The sequence below is a fragment of the Ammospiza caudacuta genome, chromosome 14, assembly GCF_027887145.1.
Source record: "Ammospiza caudacuta isolate bAmmCau1 chromosome 14, bAmmCau1.pri, whole genome shotgun sequence".
NCBI lineage: Eukaryota > Metazoa > Chordata > Aves > Passeriformes > Passerellidae > Ammospiza > Ammospiza caudacuta.
Genome location: NC_080606.1, coordinates 7,710,930 through 7,735,025, shown reverse-complemented (window position 1 = coordinate 7,735,025; position 24,096 = coordinate 7,710,930). Strand labels below are relative to the sequence as shown.

Here is a 24,096-nt window from a genome sequence, read left to right as displayed (position 1 = left end):
TTGAATGCAACTTTTCTATCAATATGATTTATGAAATCCTGACTCAAACAGAGCCATACTTTAAAGGTGTTACAAAATGGGGAATCAGTCAAATGCTGCAATATGTGTTACTGGGGTACAGAAGGGAGAACAACCATTCCCTGCAGTGCTTACAGCAAACATACCTGAGCATTGACCAAGATCTGAGAAGCCAAAAGAATGAAAACCATCAGATATCAGCCATAAGCAGAAATTAAACTAATTAGCCCATAGAGTCTTCATCAAACTGAATGAACACAAAGGTAAAACAGACCTGCAAGTACTGAAAAGGGACTTAGATTATTAAAACTGAAAGAATAACAGTTTGAAGAGCTTATTCCCACGACAACTGAAATGCTTAACAGAGATGGAGTTTCTCTACTTCTCTACATACACATACACTCATATATATGAACTTCTTACTCTCTATATATTTATATATATTTAAATTCTAAGGAAGATCTTGCAATGGTTCTTAAGACATTAATAACATTTGCTGATCCAAGATGCCTAAAGTTTCAAAAGCCAATAAACCTGCTAAACTTTGCTGAACTGCTACTTTCTCATATGCTGCACATATTCCAGAGGACTGATTTATTGTTTCTTTCCACACAATTAAAAAAAAAAGGTAGCGTGATTACAACTGTTTTCTGAATTTTTCTCTTACATTAATAATGTAAATCAGTACTAAGGGAAGCATAACATGGTATTCTTTTATATAGATTTTTTCAGTCTCTCTGGCTTGAAAGTATGTTCACTGGGCATTGCTACAATCCACTAATGACAAAGATTAGCTCTTTAAATGGCAGTGACAACAAAATTTTAACAAAAGTGATAAAGTGATTAACCTGCTTGTTGCAGAAGTGTTTGCATTATTGCCTGCACTGCAGAGAGCTGCAATGTGTGCAGCAGCTCTGGGTTATTTATTTATCCTTAATATAAACAAGCCAGAGTGGCTCAAATAGCAGTACTCAACAGATTGCATTGATGGATCAATACAATATTCCAGTGAAATTAAACTTAGGCAGACAAGAGCTATCAAACCCTTTAAATAAAAAAAACCACTTGGCCTTCTTGTAATTTCTAAGTCCAGATCTCACAGCCTGATCCCCCCAGCAGGATTTTATGGGTGGGAGCCCCTGCACTTCACCTGGGCTGTCTCATGCCTGGCCAGGGTGCCTGTGAGAGCTGCTGAGGCTCTATGTGAGCACTGGAGCCACCTGCACCAAGCCCCAGGCATTTCTGAGGCATCTGCAAATAACTTGGTGAAGGGAGAGAATAACACTCTGCAAATTTCCACACATGACAGCTATTCCTCAGTGTAAGAGTGGGAGTCGAATGTCCTGTTTGGGATTGCTTAAATAAACTGGCACAGATTTCCAGCTGGGCACCTCTCCTGCACGGCCTGTGAGTGCAGGATGCTGGGTCAGGAAGGAAATGCTGTGACTGCTGCACAAGGTACTCAGAAAAGCAGGAGCCCTTGGCTACCACAGAGCTCTGACAAGAGGCACCAACTGGAAATAATATGGTGGGAGAAAATGCAAACCCACCTTCCTTTATTTTTTTTTTTTTTTCTTTTTTTACCTTTTTTTATCTTTTTGCCTCTCAGGATGTGCATGCAGAAAAGCCCCTGGGATCCCACACTCTCCAGGTCAAAGCTGTGTGGAAATACTTGAGCTATGCTGGGTTTTTGGCTTTAATTTTTTGTTCTTTTAGTTTTCTTCCTTTTCTTTTTTTTTTCTTTCCCTTTTAATCTAGATGGAATTAATTGAAAGTGCTGCTTAAGAAGAAAATAAGAATGTAAAACTGCAGAAGCACAATAAGTAGGTGTATTAATAAACAGATTTCTAATTTCTTATCTTTGATGGTATTCAGTACTATTATAAATATTCTCAGAAGAATCACAAACATACAGAAGGTCATATATAAAATCCCTGATGAAGCAATTTAATGCTAAATTAAAGCTGAAAATAGGTAAGCCCAACTCTTGGGATCTTGGGTATTTTCAAAGACTAAAAAGGAATCAACACTACCCAAAAATACCGTGCGTTTTTCAGATTTTTAAATATTTATTTCCTAAATTAAATCGAGCAGGATTAGCTGGTTCTTACAGTTTAGCAGGAAACAATTTAATTTCCAAGCCAATTGTATATTGACAGTTGGCAACAATGGGTTTGCTTTATGAAAAGAGAATGGGAAAATAGTTGTGCATTTCTGAAACACTTCCAGAGAATTTCCTTTGAGAACACACTGAGTGAAAAGTATACAAACAGGCATTAAACATGAATGTAATTTAATAAATATCCACTCAGCTATATGGTGTGATAAATAGGTAATAAGAACATAATACAAGCATTTACCTTTCAGCTTCCAAAGGAGCTGGAAGCTAAAACAATAATACTTTCATTAGACTCTCCTGCCTGGCGTCAAGAGCCAATTTCCACCTATTAATATGGATTTCTATTACCTGCCTTGTGAATACTGTTAACCCATTTATCAAGCAAGAAGCCATATTTTTGTCACTTATTACAAGCAGAAGGGGAGCAGAAGGATTGCTAAACCATGTCACATTAGAGCATCAGATTAAATCATTTGACCTAGAAGATATCCCACTTACATTGAAAAAGGAAAAAAACCTCACTGCAGCCCTGCTCATCTTACATTCGGTAAGACCTCTTGCAGGACCAAATTTTTCCTTGTGGGGTCAGGAGAAAAAAAAAAGGAAAAAAAATCAGTCTGCAGACTAATTGTAAACTGGGTGTATGTGTAATTAAACATGCCTCATTGGTTCTCTTGATCTGTCAATAGTGGGTAGGAGGAGGTTGATTTAATTTAAACGATTCAAGCCTTACGAACATTTGTCCCTTTTTGTGTCCTCTAAGCAAAGCATCACTGAACAGAACCACAGCCAAACATGAGGAGCTCAAAATTAAATGTTTATTATTCAGATTAGAGTGGTGCCCAGAACATGCCAGGCAGTTTTCTAAGTGCAGAGGGAGGTGCTGGGACAGGTCCCTTCCTCAGCTCCTGATGGCCACCAAGAGCACAGATCCCCCACCCTGAGCAGAGTCCCTCTCCTGCTGCTCTCCTCTGCAGAGGGGAGGTGAATGGAGGGTGCCATGGCAGAGATGACAGCACACAGCTATTAATCACATGCTTGTGGCTAAACACACTGAATTCCCACTTTCCCACAGTGCTGAGGTCTCCTTGTCCTCACAGCCAGTTCTCAGCTGCAGTGAGCAGCACTCAGCAGCTAATGGGTCCAAATGAGCATTTAGCTTCAGCCTCCCTGTACCTCCCTGCTCCACCACTCACCTCTCACTAGGCTATCACAACTATGAATTTCTCTTGCTATTCACACTGTATCAGATCATAAAACATGTCTGCTTCCATGCCTGTGATAAAAGCTCCACAATCTGCACCTCAGCCCCACTTTCTCTGGAGCAATGACCCAGGAGCAGTACTTGTATTTCTCCCACTCGACACAGCTCAGCTACAGATGCCAAAAATACTTAAGACCTCAATCCACAAGGGATACATACAGGATCTGGTGAAGCCACAGAATGTGAGCAAAGTTTCTGAAGTTATAATACCTCAAATTTTCTGCTATGTGTTCACTGGAACCATTGAAGATACTGAAATTGAACTGGGATATCTCAGCTTTCCTTGCCTCATTCCCTACTGCTGAAAGACCACAAACTTGGTCACTTGGCTTCAAGCACTTGGTGCTCGGTTACCCTTCTCACCTGGCTATTCTTGTTTCAGCTTAATTTGGTCAAGCCACTGAAGTCTCCCTCTGTGTATCTTTTTGTAAGACTTCCATACAACTTCCACTCCTGGCACAGCAGAGCTTCCAGCACCACACATTCCAGTGGGGCCAAGGGACCTCCAAAACTCCCTCTGAGAAAAGAACATTTTCTTTTCCTTCCCTGAACCCTCACAGTGATCCTTAAGTTAGTGAGTTACTCAGAAGTCATTGAGCAATCAGGCTGCTCATTATATCCTCAATGAAATTATTACCACGAGTAATTCTCATGCAGTACTACAGGTTAGCCAATCTTACATCCTCTTCAAAAGACTCAAAAAAGTTTTGCACCTTTGTGAAACAGATTTTTAATTCCTCTCATACTCTTGGGTGGTAGTTTTATCCCATATTTTACTGTTTCTCACACTGCAAGTTAATGCATACCCATTTATTTCTCAGTGGTCCTTTAATCCTTTTCTGTTCGTGCTGCAGCTCAGCACAGGGATGAGGGTATCTCTATAAGCCATGTGCTCAGGAGGCTCTATCAATATGCATGCACGGTGCAAGGCAGAAACATATTTCTGCTGAAGAAGAATCAGAAGTTGGGGTCAGACATTTTATACGTCAGCCAGATTTTGATAAGACATATTAGGAATTCATAGGGCTTTTATCATTTTCAACAGCAAAAGGATTAGACCCTACACTGACAAGAGCAAGAAATCAGTTGTTAGAAGAAGCATGTTCCACACTGAAATATAGTAAAGCACCTGAAAGGCAAAATGTATTGTCTGATAAAAACAGTCTAAGCACTTTCAAATTCAACCCAGTGATGACTTGCCAAGTCAGTGCTTCATTTGTCTGGCAGAGTCAAAATTACAATGACTTCTGTTCCAACACTCAAAAATGCAACAGACATGTAAAGGGAAGCCAGGATTTAAACCATGGCCTCACACAACAGCAAGGATTCAAACTATGCATAATATACTCATGTTTAGGTCATAGGGAAAAAAGGAACAGTAAGAATCTTTATTTGGATTCTAAAATATTATGCAGCAAGCTTGCAATGTTGACAAAAAGACCAAAGCAATTTTTTTTAACCCATATTCAGGAAAAGGTAATGATTCAAAAGCCTCAATCTCCTTCCAGTCTGAAGAAACATCCCAAAACCAAAAAGAATCTCAATTTCATCCTTCTTCTCCCTAAAATATGCAGAGCACTGCAAATGTGTTACAAACTAAATGACTTTTTGTACAGAACTTTTAAAACCCTTGACTTTTAATAAGGTCGTGCATCATTTGATTTTAATTACAGATTTTTTATCCCTTAAATTTGACTAAAAACGATGTGATTTACAAAGCAAACAAGCCAGTTAAACAAAGCTAATTAAATTCACTAGAGACAGCCTTGCTTTTCCCCTCAGTGAGTGTTTATTTCAGCTCCCAGTGCTCTGATAGCTCCTGACAGCTTGCTGGGACACAAGAAAGAAGTAGGTCAGGGTAAGCTGGAATCAGCAGCAGAGGATCCCATTAGACAGGCTTGTAGGGTAATACGGAGATCGAGGAAGTGTGTGATGTAGTGACAGTGTTAGAGACACATAACAAACAGCCTGAGGACAGCCTCCAGCACAACCGGTACATTTATCTTCTCTGTGTTATAATGACCCCTCACACGGCTCAGCCAGGCTGTGATTTCTCGTACAAGAGGTGCTGTATAACCCCAATGACAAAAGGAGCTCCCGCTGGCCAGGCGGGGCCGGGGCAGCGGCTCCGCTCCCCGGGCAGGGCCGTGCGGGATCCGTGCGGAGTCTGTGCGGGTCTGTGCCCCGCTCCCCGGGCAGGGCCGTGCGGGTCTGTGCGGGTCTGTGCGGGTCTGTGCGGGTCTGTGCGGGTCTGTGCCCCGCTCCCCGGGCAGGGCCGTGCGGGTCTGTGCGGGTCTGTGCGGGTCTGTGCGGGTCTGTGCGGGTCTGTGCGGGTCTGTGCCCCGCTCCCCGGGCAGGGCCGTGCGGGATCCGTGCGGAGTCTGTGCCCCGCTCCCCGGGCAGGGCCGTGCGGGTCTGTGCCGGTCTGTGCGGGTCTGTGCGGGTCTGTGCCGGTCTGTGCGGGTCTGTGCCGGTCTGTGCCGGTCTGTGCGGGTCTGTGCCGGTCTGTGCCGGTCTGTGCGGGTCTGTGCGGGTCTGTGCCGGTCTGTGCCGGTCTGTGCCGGTCTGTGCCGGTCTGTGCGGGTCTGTGCCGGTCTGTGCCGGTCTGTGCCGGTCTGTGCCGGTCTGTGCCGGTCTGTGCGGGTCTGTGCGGGTCTGTGCCGGTCTGTGCGGGTCTGTGCCGGTCTGTGCCCCGCTCCCCGGGCAGGGCCGTGCGGGATGCGGGTCTGTGCGGGTCCGTGCGGGCTCTGTGAGGGTCTGTGCCCCGCTTCCCGGGCAGGGCTGTGCCGGTCTGTGCGGGGTCTGTGCCCCGCTCCCCAGGCAGGGCTGAGCAGGTCCGTGCCCCGCTCGGCCTGGGAACGCGAGAGGGAACTCACTCTGCACAGAGATCAAAGCAGAACAGCACTGGCTTCTCCTAACCAGCTTCTAAATCATTATACTGATGATGGTGGTTGCAGTGCCTACACTGGATCTGTAATCCCAAGCGCCCTAAAGGGGCAAGAGAAGCCCCGGTGGCAGCCAGGATTGCAGCAATCCCGTGGGATGGGGCACAGAGGATGCTGCTCCCACTGAGCTGTACTCTGGGGCTCCTGGGGAACCAGCACCCCGGTCCTTTTATGCCATCGGAGGGGGCAGGAGGGCTTGGGTCTGTCTCCCCATGCCACAGCACCTCTGCCCTCGGCAGCAGCGACTGGCAGGGGGGAGAGGCTGAGAAAGCTGTGGCTTCTGCTGGTTTCCCAGATGGGTTTGCTGTGAGATGAAGAAACATCAGCAGAACCAAGGAGGAGAACGTAATCAAAAAGACCAAAGTGATCCATGTAAAAGATAAAATGCTCTATGTACCGCTGTTTTAGATGATTTAATATAAGGCGTATTTTTACCACATGTGTATATACTCAAATACTTGCTAATGCAGCTCTTCCTTCCTGAAGAAAAGTATAAAAGTATTTTGTTTAAGTGCCTGGGCATAAGAGCAGAAAACACACCACCATAAACTCTCCAGTTTCAATATTAAGTCAGAGGCAAGTGGAAAAGCAGAGTGCTAACTCCTCTTGTTCTTGTGACACCTGCTCACAACATTGAAAGTTCAAAGTGCCCCCACCATCTCTGGCAGTGCTGGCCATACACCAAACATTTAAATTATGAGAGTCCATTTCTCAGGCTCACACACAGCCAGAGAGATTCTCCCCAAACTCAAACTGTGAGGCTCACATTAAAAGGAGAGCACAAGCGTGTGCTGTCTCAGAAAATAGGTACTTTTGACAGGAACAATTTGAATCACCATGGGCATAAACAAACACAAATGGAGAATGTTGTTTTATTTTGTTCAGAGCTCAATACATCCACTCTGCTCAGAGATGTCTCCAGCATCCACTTCACTTGAAGTACCTAAGTGACTTGGTTTGCAGCAGCAATGGGGGTCATCCTAATAAAACAGGGGTTTCATTTTTCTCACCCCGACTTCATTCCCCCTTTTACTCAGTTAGAGTGCATCGTGCTCAGCATTTATCCCCTCTGTTTCTCATTACAAGCTTTCTGCAGCACAGTCCCCATCCGGTGGCAGCCCTGCTTCCTGTTCTTCAGGGGGTCATGCTGTGTGGTCACTTGCACCCACCCATTTTACGACACCACACATCCCTTTCCTGCAATTTTTCCTTAAGCAGACAGTTCCACTGACTGCACAGAGCTTTGCACTGATTGATGCCTATTTGCTCCACCCCCGAGCATGGAGGCAAAATCCCAGCCTAGTTCAATGTCCTACAGAAAAACATGCATGTCCTAACGAAAATATGCATTAGGATAAAAGCATTAAAATAAAGGAAGACAAAGAGAATTATCAGAGCAGCACTGCCTGCAAGGAAGGAAGGAAGCTTTTAATAGCACTAAAATATAAAATTGATTTGTACACATATTTGATAAAAATCAATACAATTAGCAAGTAACTGAATACTAGAAAGGGAAATTGATTGCTTGAGGGCCCAGAGGACTCAGGGCAATCAGTCCATTCTTCTAGCTCCTCCACTCTTAATAAAAATTTACTTTTTCATAATCCTGCCTGAACTCTTTGCCCATTAATAATGCCACTAAATAGCTCTTCTTTTAGCACTATTATTGCAGACCTGCTTGAATTACATTTGGAGGCAATTTCGAGTGGCATGTCCTGGCCATTTTGCTATCTGCAGCACAAACCTCTGAGCAAGAGCATAAAAGAATAAGGGCTAATGAACGGCAGCACAGGCACACTTGAGAAGAGCTTATAAATTTAAGTACCAAAGTTTAAATAAACGGATTACCATAGAATTGATTTGCTACATCAATTTGGTCAGCTTTTGCTGATACATCATTCCTGCCTCAAAAGAGAAGAGCCACCGGTTTGAAACAACTAATTAAGCATTTTGAACCATGGCCTTACAAGGGGAGTGGGGCTGCACTGCTTTGCTCTCCTGCCTCCCTTCTCTCAGCCAGTGACTCCTCACTGCAGCATTAAAATCATTACTCCACGTGAAACAGGAGGCTCAATTTACAGTCAAATCTAGATAAAATGAAGCAGCTTCTATGGCCACCATCTCAGAGTGGATTTCAGTTTCAGGCAAGGGCATCTTCTCTTTTTTTCTTTAAGGCAGGATTGGAGGAACTAAAAGGCAATTGCTTTGCCCCACAGAGGAGGAGGGAGGCTCCCAGGGGAGCCTCCCAGGTGAGGGTTTCCATTACAGTCAACCAGCTGCACAGCCAGATTGAGGATGCACAGAACTCATATGCATCTACCAAGGAGGCTTCTCTTTCAAAAGATCAGATGCCTTCTCAGACAAGGACCTTCTCAGATGTTAAGCTTTGTCCACTGACTCATCTTAATAGGAAGCTCTTTAAGGCAAAAACTACCTTTGGGCCCTCAAGAGGTTCCCTGCCAGTCTGCAGATCAGGGTGACATGGCCTTTGCTGCAAACCAGGGCCCTGATGTGGCAGTAAACTTCAGTGTAAACTCAAACAGAGCTCTATGAGTAGCTGTACTCCAAAGCTGTATCCAAACCAAAGGTAAACAAATAATTTTTCCAGATTAATGAGATCCCTTGCATACTTAAAATTCAACAATGTAATTTAAGCACTTTCTAATGCAGTAAGCCATTGAATTGATTAAAATCATATATGCATCTCATCATATTCACTTCAGCAGAGACTGTCTTATTCCAGAAATCTCAACATACACTTATTTCTCAGTGGTCCAACCAGACCAATGACTAAACTGAGCCATTATATAAGCCTAAGGAAAGATCCACAGGTGCTTTGCAACTCAAGTGGCAACCTGTGGGAATGCCTCTGTAAGGGAGGAGGAAGGAGAACAGGCTGGCAGGGCACAAGCCTAAGTGATCCCTCACTGAGCTCTTATGATGTTCTTACTCCAAAGTCTGTCCTGCTGCTTCTTCTTAGACAGAAGAGACATTAGTCTGGACTCAGAAATAGAAACCTGAAATTACACAGTTTCAATGCTGGCCTTCTTTGTAACCATGACCAAACTACTTTAATCTCCTTGCTTCCGTTTCCCTGCCTTTATTAATAAAGCCAAGGGAGTAAAACTTACTTCACCTAACTCATACATCTTTTGTGAAGATGAAATGCTTGCTCTGTGTAAAGTACTTGGAAGATGAAAGACATCAAGTAAATATTAATCATAGTCACCACACCTACCAACAGAATCTTCAGTACACTGATTTGGATCCGTGCTTGAAGAGGCTTTCTTTGTGCAGTTCAGGAACTATGCTTTCTTGGAGTAGTAGAGCTGAATTAAAGCTAATCAGAAATTCCCATGTTAATCGGCCTTCTAGCATTCACAAGATCATAAGAAGGATGATGCTTCCATTTCAAAAGACAGCACAGTGCCACAAAATGAATTACATCAAACTGGCTGAAGCCCATTTACAGCATGGTCATGGAGGAAACTATTGGAGTTCATCCACTGACATTCATCTCAGGGCAGGCACACTTGTAAATCAGCTCCTATTCAGTAATGAAATGTCGAGTGACTCATTCTTTCTACATTTGAAAAAGCTCTCAGAGAGAACCAAAGAGTCTTTTACTTTCATGTCTGCTTTTATAAACACTGAATTACATCTCCTTACTTCAGGGAAGCTACAATGCTTCAGAACCAGCTGTAAAAGAGAACATTACCATCCTTGGTTCACAGAATCCAAGGCCACCTTAAGATCCCAAACTGCTGTTGAAGGAGATTTGGAAAGATGTTTAATTAGCAGCTCAGATGATCTTCTGACCTAGCTTCCCAGTGCACAGCAAGGTGCACTGGTCTCATGCAGACATGCCCCTGAGGCTGTCCCAGGGAAAGCTGGCCTGAGGCAGGCTGGCAGTGCTGCTCGGGGCACTTCTGCTGTTCCATGTGTGTCAAGGGCCAGATTAATTTACTTAACATCTTAAGCAACTTCTGCAGCTGAAACGCAGCTCACGCAGCCATTGGTGTCCTGCTGGCAGTGAACTGCAGTTTGGCCAGGTGAAAGCTGCCCTCACTCTTTCTGCCTGAACCAGCAAATTCACAGAATAAGGACAGCAGGGCAGTCATACCTTGACTTTTGCCCCAGTGTTAGCACCAGCTCACATCCAAGGGGCACATCCTGCAGCTGCACAGGGACCAGCAGCTGTGTTTCAGCCAGCTGTGCAATACCTGGGCTGCCCCAGCACTGTGCTCACCCAAAGAAAAATCCTTCTGACAAAACAAACCCAACCAAGCCATGCCTGTGATCACAGGGAGTGCTGTTCCCTGCCACAGCTCTGCTGCCTCTGGAGAGGCGACACAGGTGAGATCCCAGGAGCAGAGCAACCACAACAAAGGCATGAAGGGAAGAGTACAAGGGAAAAACAAGGGTTGCAAACTTAAAAGAGACAACAGAAATAAAGAAAAGCAGTGCCTGGAAGTCAGTGTCCAAGGAGCACAGAACAAGTTTGCACACAGGAAGCACTTACTGCTTGAACGGAAGCCGTAGGAGATGCTGGACCTTGTGGACCAGGCACGTGAGAGATTCCAGCCTTACTGAGGCAGTTCTGGACCTGCTGCGCCTCCATTATCTCTCAGATACCTGCCCAGTTTCCTCAGCTCTCCTGTCTCCTTGGCTTTGCCCTCCCTTTGGTCCCAGCCCATCCCAGCTCTCTCTGCCCTACCATTGCCTCCTTGCACTTTGGACCTCTTCACCTCAAGCTCTGAGGTTCTCCATGAGTGGCTGCAGCAGCCCCAGCCCGCGGCCGGTGCTGGCAGTGCCGGGCTCCAGCAGGATGAATGCACAAACAAACAGGCTACACTACCAACACAGCTATGCTCCAAAAGGAAATGACCACTGGATGTTATTGCATAACCCTTCTGAATAATGAACGTGTATTTCTTGAAAATACATGCCACCTAATCCCCTTGGCATGGCAGACATGAACCACAGGATGGTAATTTAAGTTAATCAAGCCCTAAGCTCCATGCAAAGTTTAACAGTTTGCTTCACTACAGTTTGAGAAGCAGATGGCAAAGCACTCAGTGGCACATTTTCTGCCATTCTTGTACAAAGGGCTGTACCTGTTTCTGTTCCAGGCACGAACACCGACAAATGGATATTTGCTGGACTAGCTGGCCACTGAATACCCTGAAATAACATACACGTAGATGCTCCACAGGGAGGTCTTGTGGGCAGCCAGAATTGGTCATTTCCTGGCTAGTTTGCCATTACTGCCATTCTTAGATATGATAAAATTAAAGCTACAGGCTAGCATAAGGCTCTTTGTAAGTAATCCAGGTCTGATCTGCAGAAGTACCCACATCCACAGGCAGTTCCATGCAGACAAGTAGGACAGGTTTTCTTATTCAACAATACTTGAGACTGCTGCTGTAGCTCACAGTATTTCTACGTACACTGTCTTCCAAATGACTCTGCCTGGCATGTGGGCACCAGAAACCAGTCTGAGGGTGGCATTTGGATTTCAAACCACCTCTGTGGACAGTCACTGAAATGCTCTATTTCTGGCTAGTTTGTGGGATGCTGGGCTGGGGGAGAGAACTGACAAGGGGAGAATAGACATTTGTAGATAATGTGTAAGGCCAAAATACTTTTAAAGAAAGGGCAACTCAGATGGCCTAAGTCAAGCTTTTTCTAGGTATGTAGAGAGAATGGGAAGCAAGGTGGTGAGCAATGAACAGTTTATCCTGAGACATTCAACATCTTCATAATTTATAAACAGCATCATAAAACCACACATCTCCTTCAAAACAGGAGCTGAGCCCCCAGCATGCAGCGAATGGTGGTGTGCACAGGGGATGTACTTACACTAATGGACTGGGCCATGGCCACGGCTGCCCCCAGCATTTCTGGAACCACCATTTCTACAGCAGCACCGAGCAGAAACGCTTCACGTTTATTAACTTGTTTGGTTTTGATTGTTGGATTGGCTCCCCATTCCCAAGGCTCTCAGATTTATTCTTTTAGCTTAACACTACAAAGTAATCAAATCACTCTGTTACAGCTGACAGACTGTGGGAGCCCTGAAGGGGAGGGGAGAGCTCCGTCAGAAGAAACAGCTACATTTTCTCTTACATCCTTCACACTTACCCTAAACTTCAGATTTGACTCATCTACATTTCTGGAATTCAAGAATATTGAACTTTAACTGACATGGGAAGTTATTTGAAGATGCAGGACTTTCACTTGAAATTAAGTCTGATCTACCTCCTGGGATCAGGGACCAAGATTCACGTCTCATAAGTACTGAAAAGCCCAAATGCACTCTCATTTTGCTTCAAGTCAAACACAAGTGTTGCTGCAACCAAGAAAACATCTTTCCAATGCTATGTAAATTCAAACCAACAAATTCATACCTACGAAGAGGAGATGAGATGGAAGATTCAAACATGCCTTTCTGCCCTTCCATCAAACGCGCAGAATAGGTAAGAACAGGAAGACAAAAGAGATGGCTCAGAGAGTCAAGAATAATATGGAAATGGAGGAAAAGGGCATGCCTTGGGCTGGATTTTGTCTGTCTCTCTTCAGTACAATTTATTTTCAGCTTTACGCTATGCAGTATCAGAAAATGCTTAGCACACAATACTTGTGTGGAAGACAAAGAAAATTTTTTTGATTTAGATGAATTCCAATGTCCTTGTCTAATGTTACCCAATGCAAAATTAGAAAGAAATTACTGCTTGCTTGGTCATGTGTTTTTAAAAATAATTTGAATGACCCACTGCTTAAAGTATGTACAGGGTCCTCTGTTATTAAAATCCAAACAAAGTCTGTACTCAAATTGACAGGGTAAAGCTTGAAGAAAATCCCCCAATGGGTTTCTTTAATCGAGAAAAACAAACAAAAAAATGCATGAAGCCTGTGAACAAACAATCTTACAGGCTTTGGACTTAATATACCAACAATGTCAAGCATTTCAATGCAGTAGCATCAAAACTAGATATTTACTGCTTGGTAGTGAGTAACCCTTTGAAAAGGGAGGAACAAAAATTCCTTTTTAATGAGTCACCATTTGACAGTCAGAGATCAAAACCTTTTGCCTGTATTTCTGACTAGAAGACTGTATAAACCTGAGTTTTTCTCTGTTTGAATTTATTTAAATCAACATAATTAATTAAGAAAATAAGTAAGTCAAGGTAACAGAAAAAGTGAGGTCCTTAAAAGTACCTGATCATCAGCAAGATCTACTGGGTTACTGAAGTATCAAATACATTCAGAAATTATCTCCTTATATAAACTTGGACTTGTGAAAATCCTAGTAAGATTTTAAGTATCTAGTGCAAACAAAGTGAAATTATACTCAGTATCCATTCTGATAACCACATGAAATGAGTGATACATAATTATCCTTAAACTAATGTGAATGTTTACATACTAATGTTTGGGGACAAAGCTACTGATGTGTTTGGAACTTTCACAAATGTCTTTGTAAAATATTGACCTTTTTACTATTGCTGAAAACTTAAACCCATGAAGATCCATGACAGAGAATGAAACATTAAAATACACGCCTGAGGGTAGATGCCATTTTTGTCTTTAAATATTTTCTTTAACCCTACATGAAATTCTGAAGTTTCAGCAAAAAGAAAGATACAATATGTGTTATACTGGGGGGGGGGTGGGGTGGTGGTGGAATCCTAAATTGGCATTACAGCCAAAGCAAAGAAATAAAAATGTTCTTCAGTGAGGAGGATTTCCAGTAGGATATCCCTGCCTTTATTTTGAATGTAATTTCCAACAATTTGAAAGGACCCTAAATACCTCAGCTGGTAACAAGCATTGATGTTTTATTTAACTAGTTAAGGATACTTAGTGTGAAGATAAAGGCAAAACACTGCCATTCCCATTTTACAATGGACAAGTATAGAACCTAGGAACTATTTACTCTTAAAATTGCCTCCAGCAATACATACATACAGATATTCAGGCCCTTTGAAAAAAAATGTGGACAACTTTGAAACTAGAATAAGCATTACTCAGCCTTGGCTTGTTATATGAAAACTGATATCCACAAAAAATCCCACTTGCTCCACAGAGCTTTCCAACCATCCTGAACTTCTGACCAGTGAGAGCATCTCCAAACCTGACTGTCAGCTCATGGAATTACCAACGTCCCTCTCATCAGCTAATCTTAATTCATGTTCGATTTACTTGTAGATTGGAGGTAATTAGAGTAAATAACCACAGTAACTGGTTACAGTTTGGGAATTGAGAGAACTGAAGAAAGAATTCAGAGGAATAATCTGATCTACTACTGTAAAGAGAATCAATCATCACTTTCCTTCCATTAGTCTTTTTGGCAATCCTGTGTCACTGTTGTCACAAGCCTGGATAATGATGCCACATTAATTCTCCTTTTGAGAAAGGAAATATAAGATGTGACTCTGTAACTGTGTCCTACCTGACTTTGGGGAATCTTTAGGGGAAGTTTCCCATCAAATGCACCTACAGTTTTTTACTGAAGGAGAATTACTGAGCTTGGCCCATGCTTTGTAACTCAAGTGCACAACACAAAAATATACAATCAATCTTCTGTTTCCATTTGAAATAAACTATTAGTACATAACCAATGATTTTTAAAATCCAACCTTACATGAGAAATTATGTTTTCAAAGTTAAAATTACATTTTTAACAAGCCTAGCTCAGAGTTGATGAACATGGTGCTGGATGACAAGACCCCTACTGCACATTTCTGATGTAACACCAACAGCCTTTAGCTACATTTTAGCCACATTTCCCTAAACTGGAGATAGCCTGCATTTCCCAAGCCTAACCTTTCCAAAAGGAAAAAACCAGCAACTGACACTTTTGTTGTGAATATTACAGAATTGGAAAAGAAGAAAGTCATCCTGTGTTTCGTAACAGGAGCAGACTCACTCTCTTCCTTCAAGCCAGCAGGCTGCTCTCAGTGTGAACTGTGGCACTGCTGATGTCACTGTGAGCAGGGACAAGAGGACATACGGCCTTTTGTACTGTTCCCATGATGCCGCATGTTAAAAAAACCCAAAAATCAAAAATCATTATCCAGGCTGGAAGAAGCCCAAGCCATCATAAATGTTTGTTTACTGCAATTTGGCAGACCGTTTGAGAAAAAACAACAAACTGCACTTAGATATGTAATCCTAACCCAAAATGTCAGATGGGAATCAAGCAGAAACCATGCTATTATTTTGAGGAAACCATGAATTATCTGGGGGAAACTTTTGCTGGGATGCTTATTTGAGTGTTTCTCTGTAAGTAGATATCACTTCTATTACTGTGGCTATAACTAACGAGTTAACAACACTATTTACACTAGTACTGTTGTATCATTAGAAACAACAAGATTATGTACTTTAATTCTAATGCCAGCACAATTATTTTAACACCAAGTGTGTCAGATCTGACTCTGTACCCCCTAAATTAATTTCAGAGTAGTGGCTAAATAAAATGACATACTTCTTTGTGCTTTTGTTACAACACGCTCATGTGCAGCAAACTGTGAAGAAAATGTAGTAATTAGAGGTTAAATTAATCCCTGACAGACAGGCAGCTTAGTAAAGCTGGGCCCTCTTCAGAAAACAGAGCATAAAGCCTGCCAGTCTTTCAGAATTAGGCACAAAGAACAGGGAAGATTGGCAAGTCCCTCACTGCTGTGATCCAACCAAAGGGATGGAATGCTGAGAAGTCAGTGTAAGGCTTGGAGCAGCCAATACTACCAGGCAGATCTTGTGACAAATGTGATTTAGAGCTCCAAGGGATTGTTGCTGCAGCCGCTCCAACTGCCTGATCAGGATCAACCACTTGAAATTACAGACAGTCTTTTGCCCAGCAGAACAGGCTTCTAACCACCGTGTAATCTACCTCGAGACATTAATACAAGCCAACAATGGCATTATATTTCACAACATAACTAGAAAGTTACCTTGCTGCTTCAGATTTTTATGCAGGTAATGGGTTTCATTGCCCTCAACACAGTAAATGTGCTGGGTTACTCTGAAAGCAATAAATAGGTAGGTCTAGGGTAGGCGTAACTCTCAAATCTGCTCAGAGTTTTGAGGTACTTAATTCTAGAGAAAAAGAAACTTACACAGAAAAGAAAAACCATGCAAGAAGAAAGAGGCAGCCAGATCATGATGATGATACCCAGTATTTCTTTTCTATGTGTGTCAGCAGAGGTAAATGTTTTTCCCAATCTCTCTAGCTGTGGCACATGAAAGTAGCCAGGTTTTAAATCCATGCAAACACAGCCTGTTATCAACAGCGGGGTAACTGAAGGGCACCTGTTCAGCGCTGTGCAAGAAGCATCTTGGCTCCTGTGCTGGCAAACCCTGGTGCAGGAATTGCCGAGGCACCACTGCCTCCATTCCCACCAGATACCTTCCCTCCAAAGGTGGAAGGTGCAAGGAACAGGATTCTCCCTGGGCTGATGCTGCAGCCACTCCAGAAATTGCCTGACATGGGGTGACACCTGGCCCTGCAGGGGGAACCTCCATCCTGCCTGCACCAGGCTGAGTCCCCAGCTGGCCCTGACCAAATGGGAAGGCACGACAGGCACCTGCAGCGTGATCGCCAAGAAAATGAAAATAACCCCAAAACCAAATGGGGAAAAAGCAAAATGCCTGTATTACAATTAAAGTAAAAGTCAAGCAGGGAGCCTGCATAGATTGCAAATCTATGTGGAAATGCTTTAACAGCACCAGCATTTCTGTACTACCCAGATCATCAATTATTAACAAATCAGGACATGCCTGATGGGGTACTTATGTAACACTCCTTTATCAATAAAACTGCCAAGTCCCTTCAGGGAAAAGCACTGTGGCTCTCAACAAGTCACAATATGGCACCTTCCTCTGGACAGGGCACTCCAGTGAATTCTGCTCTGCCCCTCCTCAGTCTGGCCACCCATTCCCAAGAGGAATCCTGGGCAGCCCAGCAGCCCCTGCCAGAGGCCCAGGGTGCACCCCAGCCTCCCGTGAGCAGCAGCCCTTTAATCAGGTCAGTGCTTATCAATGGCTCATTGTAGCCACGAGGCAGCTCCCAGCCAAGGCCATATGAGATCCTGCATCCCTCTGCATCTCCCACGCCTGGGCCCCACGGATTCAGCCTCCAGCCACACACTCCCTGGGCACAGCAATGTCCTCCAGCCAGCCCAGCTGCCTAGTGGGTAGGGAGGGCAGGAAGGAAACCCACAGCTCTTTCCTCTGCTCTTCCCTTTGGGCACAACAGGTTCTCCACAGTAGCAAAGAGCCAGGTAAAAGTCCATCAGAAGTGGTACACTGAGCCCTGCTTTGCTTCCACTTACCTCCCCACACCAGGTGAGAATGAGCAGGGTGCAGGCACACAACAATTCCCTGTCTGTACTGAAGGGCCTGATCCTTGAGCCCAAAATTCTTGGTTCAAATCTGATCCTCATCCACTACAAAATGGAAAAGGACTGCTAGGCTGGGCCCTGGAAGGGGAAAGCTGGGTGTACTCTCCTACCACCCAACCCAATGAACAGCCTGCAGTTAACCCAGGGTGCACACCAAGGGTAACAGCTCTGAAAGACCTACTACAACTTGGCAAGTAAGTGCTGCACAAAATAAGTATTTTCTTCTTAAAGGAAAGTAATGACTTAGTAATACTTTTCCCTCTATTTAATAAAATGAAAAATATTACCAGTGAGAAGGGCTCCCAAGAGGAATAAGTACTCCTTCCAACTCATTTGCAAGTTATCCCACTCTGACTGCACTGCTCTCTGGTAGTGTAACTGGTGACTTCTGAAACCATGGAGTCACATCCTGAGAGCCACAAGCCCTGCTTTTGCTGTCACCCTGAGATATACTTCCATTGTGAACTGAGCTAACAGGCCAGTCCATAGCAACTGCAATGAGAAATATCTACCAGAAGACAAGGACATAAAGTGAAACCTCTAAATGACAAAGACTTCAATTTTCTGTGCAAAGCACTGGCAGTGATAATACAGAACAAGAGAAGGAGACTGTAATACAAGCACAGACTGTTTTGCACTTTCCCTTCAGCTGCTGGCAGTCCTGAAACGGGTTACAGAAAGTTAAAATTGTGGTACTGATCACTGCCTGTTCTACAGGGCTGTTTTTAAAAATTAAACAGCATTTTTCTATTTCTATTTTCACTTAAAACAATATTCCAGTATTTTCCAAAAGACAGTCCAATCCTGAAACAACCCTAATGAAGGCAGCACTATACACCCAACCAGTTTTATCATGTATTTTTTCAGCAATTGCCTTTTCAAGGGTACCCCTTTTACGGGTGCACAACACAAAACTTGCTACAAGCACACAGTGGTATCATGCACATTTGGCATTTTACAGCTGTGCTCTAAAGTTCCCCTTCAAAATTACTGGCAAGGAAGGAAGTTCTGTGTAATTTTAGCACTCAACAGCTGAAAAAATTAGAAATGTCCCAACCGTTCTTTGATATGTAGAAAAGAACAGTTGAAAAACTTACAGTTGACTGGTGCTACCTAGGTTACCCATCAATGGCATTGAGACTGGTATATTATTAAGAGAGGTGTATGATGGGAATTGGTTTATTGTGCTGATCCATAGTAACCAACTCCTGTTCGTCCATCATTTATCTCTCTCACCAGCGACATATGGGTTTGTCTATTCACACTCTCAGCATTCTCTCTGCTCCAACAAACAGTCAGCCTTTTCTGCTGGGATAAGGAGATTTTTTAGTTACATCCATTATGTGCGTATCAACATTTATGGCAGGAAGATAATTGCCAAAGAGCTCAGGGGGATAAAAGCTCCCTCTTTATAACACAAAACCCCTTAAAAAATCAATATTGATATAAAACAGTTCAACACAAAGCCTTGGTGTGTCTTCTGCTTCCTTCAGTTCAAAATGCTGGTTTTGGGGTGTTTAAAAAAAACATTGCAAGTCAAACTGGAACATCAGGTAGAAAGCCTTCATAGTGAGTTACATCACTGTCTTCCCACAGAGGATGATATAGCAGTGTACAATATTAATTGTTCCTCAAAGAAGTTTGCAGCAAACGTGTCAGATATAAAGAGGGCTCCTTGGAGAGGTGCCAGCACCATTTAAACTGATTTAGCTATCTTTATTTGGAGACCATAGCAATTACTAATGAATCGTAACTTATAGTCACCTTCGCCTAAATGCTGAAAATCGCTGACACAGCCAGCACCAGGGAACAATGAAAACCTGGGGATTCTGCCCCTCTCCCTATTTCAGGAGCTCAACCTTCTACTACTACATACCCCAGTTTGGATAAACCTATTTGTCACAGCTTCTGCACTATTTACTTCACTTTCCCATGGCTATGTACTCATAAAAGTTATTTTAAGGCGACTTTTATCAGAGTAGCAAGTAACATAGAACATTTATTGATTAAATCACAGGAACCAGCGAGTTGCACTGTACTTAACCTACAGGACGACTTAGGCATTTTTCTTACTGTTATTCTTGCCCTTGTGTTTCCTTCTGCCTCCCTAACTTTTGTCATTCTCATGAAGCCCATTTTTGGGTCAATTCTTGTCCTACAGTCACACTCAGGCAGGTTAGTGACCTCTTAAGTCAGGGCAAGAGTATTACCCTGGCACCTGGGATCATGAACTCTTGCAGTAAATCTTCCTGCATATTCAGAAACCATCTAGCACAATAGTTTCTTAATCCCGTTTTAAATCGCCAAATGCTGCCACACTGTAACGTTTACAAGGGGGTCAGTAAAAAACATTGTATTTATTAAGCACTCCTACCTGTGTTAAGAGGAAGTCATACAAAAAATATTTAAAAATATAACTGCCTCCTTTAAATACTAATCCCTCTCTAAACCCTCTAACAATTACTTTAGCTTTAAAAAAAATCCAAGACACTTTACAGTTCAAAATACTCAGTTACAAGGGACCAAAAGCAAAGCCCTGTCAATATGTGCTTTTCTGATTTTGAAGTATTACTTAAAAGGAATAAAAATAGAGCTGAAAAACCACATGTAAAAAAAAAAAAAAAGAGAAAAAACCCTCAGAAAATAAAAAGCTGGATTGAATTTGAGCTGCTCAATTGAGAACACTGAACAGCTTTTCACTCACTCGAGGGCTGTTAACTGCATGTTACCTGCCTTACAGTACAGACTGTTTTTTATCCCTGAGCAACAGACTATTTCCTGGTTGAGTTTAAAAACTCTGTGACGTTCCAATATCAACCCACACATGTGTGTCACTGTCAACGTCAGTCGCAGGAAAACATTAGAAGTCACCCCTTGCTAATGCTTTCCTAACATGGAATTTCCTTGTACCTCGCCCCCCAGCCCACCTCCTCCTTCAGCTGAGAGCATCCTTCCCAAAGCGCATTTTTTTCTCCCTCCTAAACATATGGCAAGGAGAGAGGACTGAAAATGGGCAGTGCCAGCACTAGCTCGCTGCTTTTTTAGGTGCTCGCGTGTAACTTACTCAAACTGCTCACGCTGCCTCGCACGGGGCGAACGCGGCCGCGGGGAAAAGCCCCCGGTGCGTGGGGGCTTCCCCCTCTCCCGGGGCGAGGGTTCCCCCGGGCACTGCCGGCGCCTCCCGCCGCTGTCGGTTCTCCCGGCAGCAGCTCCGCCCCGGGAGCGGGAGGGCACGGACCGGGCAGCCCTTTCGGGGGGATACCGGTGTACCGGGGGAGGCAGCACCCAGCTGGGAGCGGAGGGCATGAACCGGGCAGCCCGTTCTGGGGATGCCGGTGCGCCGGGGGAGGCAGCAGCACCCAGCTGCCGGGACCGGCGGGTTCAAGGCCGTTCCGGCTCCCTGTCTCCCGGAGGCACCATATGGTCCATCAGCAGCTTTATTTCCCCATCAGCTCGGCCCAGAGGGGGAGCTCCGGGAGCAGCGGCCACCCCCTGCCCCGCAGCCCCCCGGGGCACCGGCATTAGGCATTACCCGGGGATTACGGGGCTAAGTAGGGGAAGACTCGCGTTATATAACCGGGGGAGCGTTCCGCCCTCACGGCGCTCCCACAGCCCGCCCTCCGCCCCAGCCGGGGAGGCCGCACGGCGGCGGCGGGGGGGGAGCCCGGCGCCTCCCTCCGCCCCCGGCCCGCGGAAGGGGCCAGACGCAGTTAATCCCCCCGCTGGCGGGGCGGGGGAGGCACCGCGGGGTGCCCCCGCTGCCCGAGGAGGAGGAGGCGGCGGAGGAAGAAGGCTCTTCCAGGAGCTCCTCGCGAGCCGCCGGTGCTCGCGGCGTTCAGCGGCTTCCGACGGGACGAGGCGAGCGGAGCCGAGCCGGCCGCGCGTCCCCCGCACGCCGCACCGGGGACGGACCTGCCCGCCCGGGCGCGCCAGGCCGCGGCTCCGCGGCGCCTCCCGCCCCGCTCCCCGGCCCCGGGCTCCGCCGCCCCCCCGCCGGGAGCACCGTGGAAAACAAAAGCGGCCTTTTAATTTATTGTTCCGGGGGGGAGGCCGGAGGGGGGGCGGTGTGAAAGGAAATCAAAGCCCGTTTTCTTCCCAGAAACGGCCGTTCTCCCCGGGATCCCTCCGAGTCACCCTGGTGACAACCCCCCTCCAGCCAAAGACGAACAAAAGCCGCGGTGCCCCCGGCACCGGCGCTCCTCCGGGCCGAGCAACAGGCCGGGAGAGGCGGCGGAGGAGGGACCGGCTATTGACGGGGAGAGGGGCAGCCCCTGCCTTGGGGGGGGACGTGGGACCGAGCCAGCGAGCGCCGTGTTTACCCTGCCATTGCTCTGAGCCCCGATCTTAACCACAGCATCAGAGACCAAAACAGTTTAAAGCGTGAGTCAGCACGCGTTTTGTTCACGCGTTCTGTTCCGAGCACACGGACGGACGGACGGACGGCAGCAGCGCCCGCACTCGGGGCTGCTCCCGCACACGCGCTCCCGCAGCCCGGGCTCAGCGCCGCGCTCCACGCTCCCGTCACCAACAACCCAGGGCTCCTTCGGCGCTCGGAGGAGCCTTTTGTTCGCAATCCTGCCTATCGAACGTGCGCTTCAGGTTCCCAAAATAACCAGGCACGCGGCTGCCAACGCAAATACCAGGAATTACTTAAAAAATGATACTAGAGGGACCACCGCTAGCCCCTCCACGCGTGACACGCTGCCGGCGGAGTCCCCGGGCGATGACGGGTTTATCCTCCCCTGCCTGTCTGATCCAAGTTTAGCTGGAAATCCCCGGACCAGGGCTGAGCCGGCCCGGCCGCACTGACACGGGGACCCGCGGGCTGGCGGTGCGGGCGCACCGGCGGCTCCCCGCTCCCGCTCGCCCCCGACAGCATCCAGCGCCTGTTCCCGCAGCATCCAGCGCCTCTGCCCGCAGCCCAGCGCGTCACCACCCGAGCAATGACACGGAAACCCTCGGAGCGTCCCCCGCTGCCGCGCACCGCCTGCCCCGCCGCCGTGCCCGGGACCGCACCGCAAATCACCTTCTTCACCACCATTTTAAAGCCCACGGACCCCCTCCCTCCTGCCCTCCTCTCCGTGGTCCGACTTCAGCTCTGACCAGAATGGAGGACGAAATTCCCCCCTCAAGTTTCTGTCCCCTTCCCTCCGGCGGCCCCGGCACACGGGACCCGCGGGCAGAGCCAGCCCAAGGTGGGCGCTTTCTTGAACCGCCCCTGCAAACTTTCCAGCCTGGCTGCGACCGTGCCGAGCCCGGTGAGCAACTGTTCCGAGGGTGTTTAAGTCCTTTTAAACCAGCTCCTACTTTCCCAGCCCATATCGATTTCAAATGCTACTTACTGGAATATGTGGCTCCATCCGTGGTGCTTCTACCCGCTGGGAAACCAGCAGCATCTTGGACTGGGAATCAGCCGGCTTTTAGATCCACTTTGGCTGTATTGAGCAAACCCAGCGCCGCAGAGGACTCGCAGCCTGTTTTCTCCTTTTAGGTTCCAGACAAGTTCATCCTGGCGTTGCAGTTTGCTAATGATTCACTGTCTGTCTCGATCTGCTCACTACATTTCCATCAACCCACAGCTTCCTCACTTAGAAGGTGGAGTTTGTGGGGTTTAAGTTACTGATAGGCATATCTAAGTGCTGTGTCACTCAAAGAGGAGGAGACACACACACACTCACACACACAGCCCGCACACTCACACACACGAACGGCGCCAGGCTTAAAGGGGAAGTAACACTTTCTTCTCTACAGAAATTGGACACCTCACAGATCCAAGGATTTAATTTTTTTTTTTCTCCGTGCATGAAGGCGAAAATTAACCAGCCGATGGTCAAAATGTTAACACACAAAAAGCTGCTTAGAATGTTTAGCACCTTCCTTGTAGAGCTTCAAATTCATTTAGTACAAAGTCAGATAGGTCAGAAAGCTACTGGCAATTAATAGATTTTTTTTCCTTCCAAATCAAAGTACTCAAATCACTGAAAAGAGAGCCCAAAGCATGAAGTGTAAAGGTTTGAGTTATTCTTACAGAGTGTAGTTTCCTGTCCCTTTGTGACATAGTTTGTTCAGCACTCTTAACACAAAAGGGTTAAACTCATTTCGCCAGGTGAACCCAGGTTAGCAAGAAGGAAACAGCAGAGTTCTTTCATTTTCATCTTTTGTGCTATGTACATGTCTTTTTGAAGACAGACACAATTCCAAATAGAGAGCTTCCATAAAGCCACGCACTTCTCATATGACTATAAATGTGCTCGCTACAAGCTGCAACCTCTGAATACTAATTTTGATAGACCATCAACTGAAAGCTGAGAACCTATTCAGACCTCCTCTTGGACTGTGCAG

General features: G+C 45.7%; 1 protein-coding gene across 1 annotated transcript in view; it reads right to left on the bottom strand.

Moving 5' to 3' along the window:
* The window catches only part of MAMLD1 (mastermind like domain containing 1), an 81,321-nt gene extending 58,032 nt beyond the window's left edge, over window positions 1-23,289 (bottom strand). Inside the window, exon 1 of the mRNA XM_058814121.1 lies at window positions 23,097-23,289. Within this exon, the coding sequence (XP_058670104.1) occupies window positions 23,097-23,150 (54 nt within the window). The 5' untranslated portion in view covers window positions 23,151-23,289. The remainder of the gene's footprint in view (window positions 1-23,096) is intronic.
* Between the last annotated feature and the right edge of the window lie 807 nt (window positions 23,290-24,096).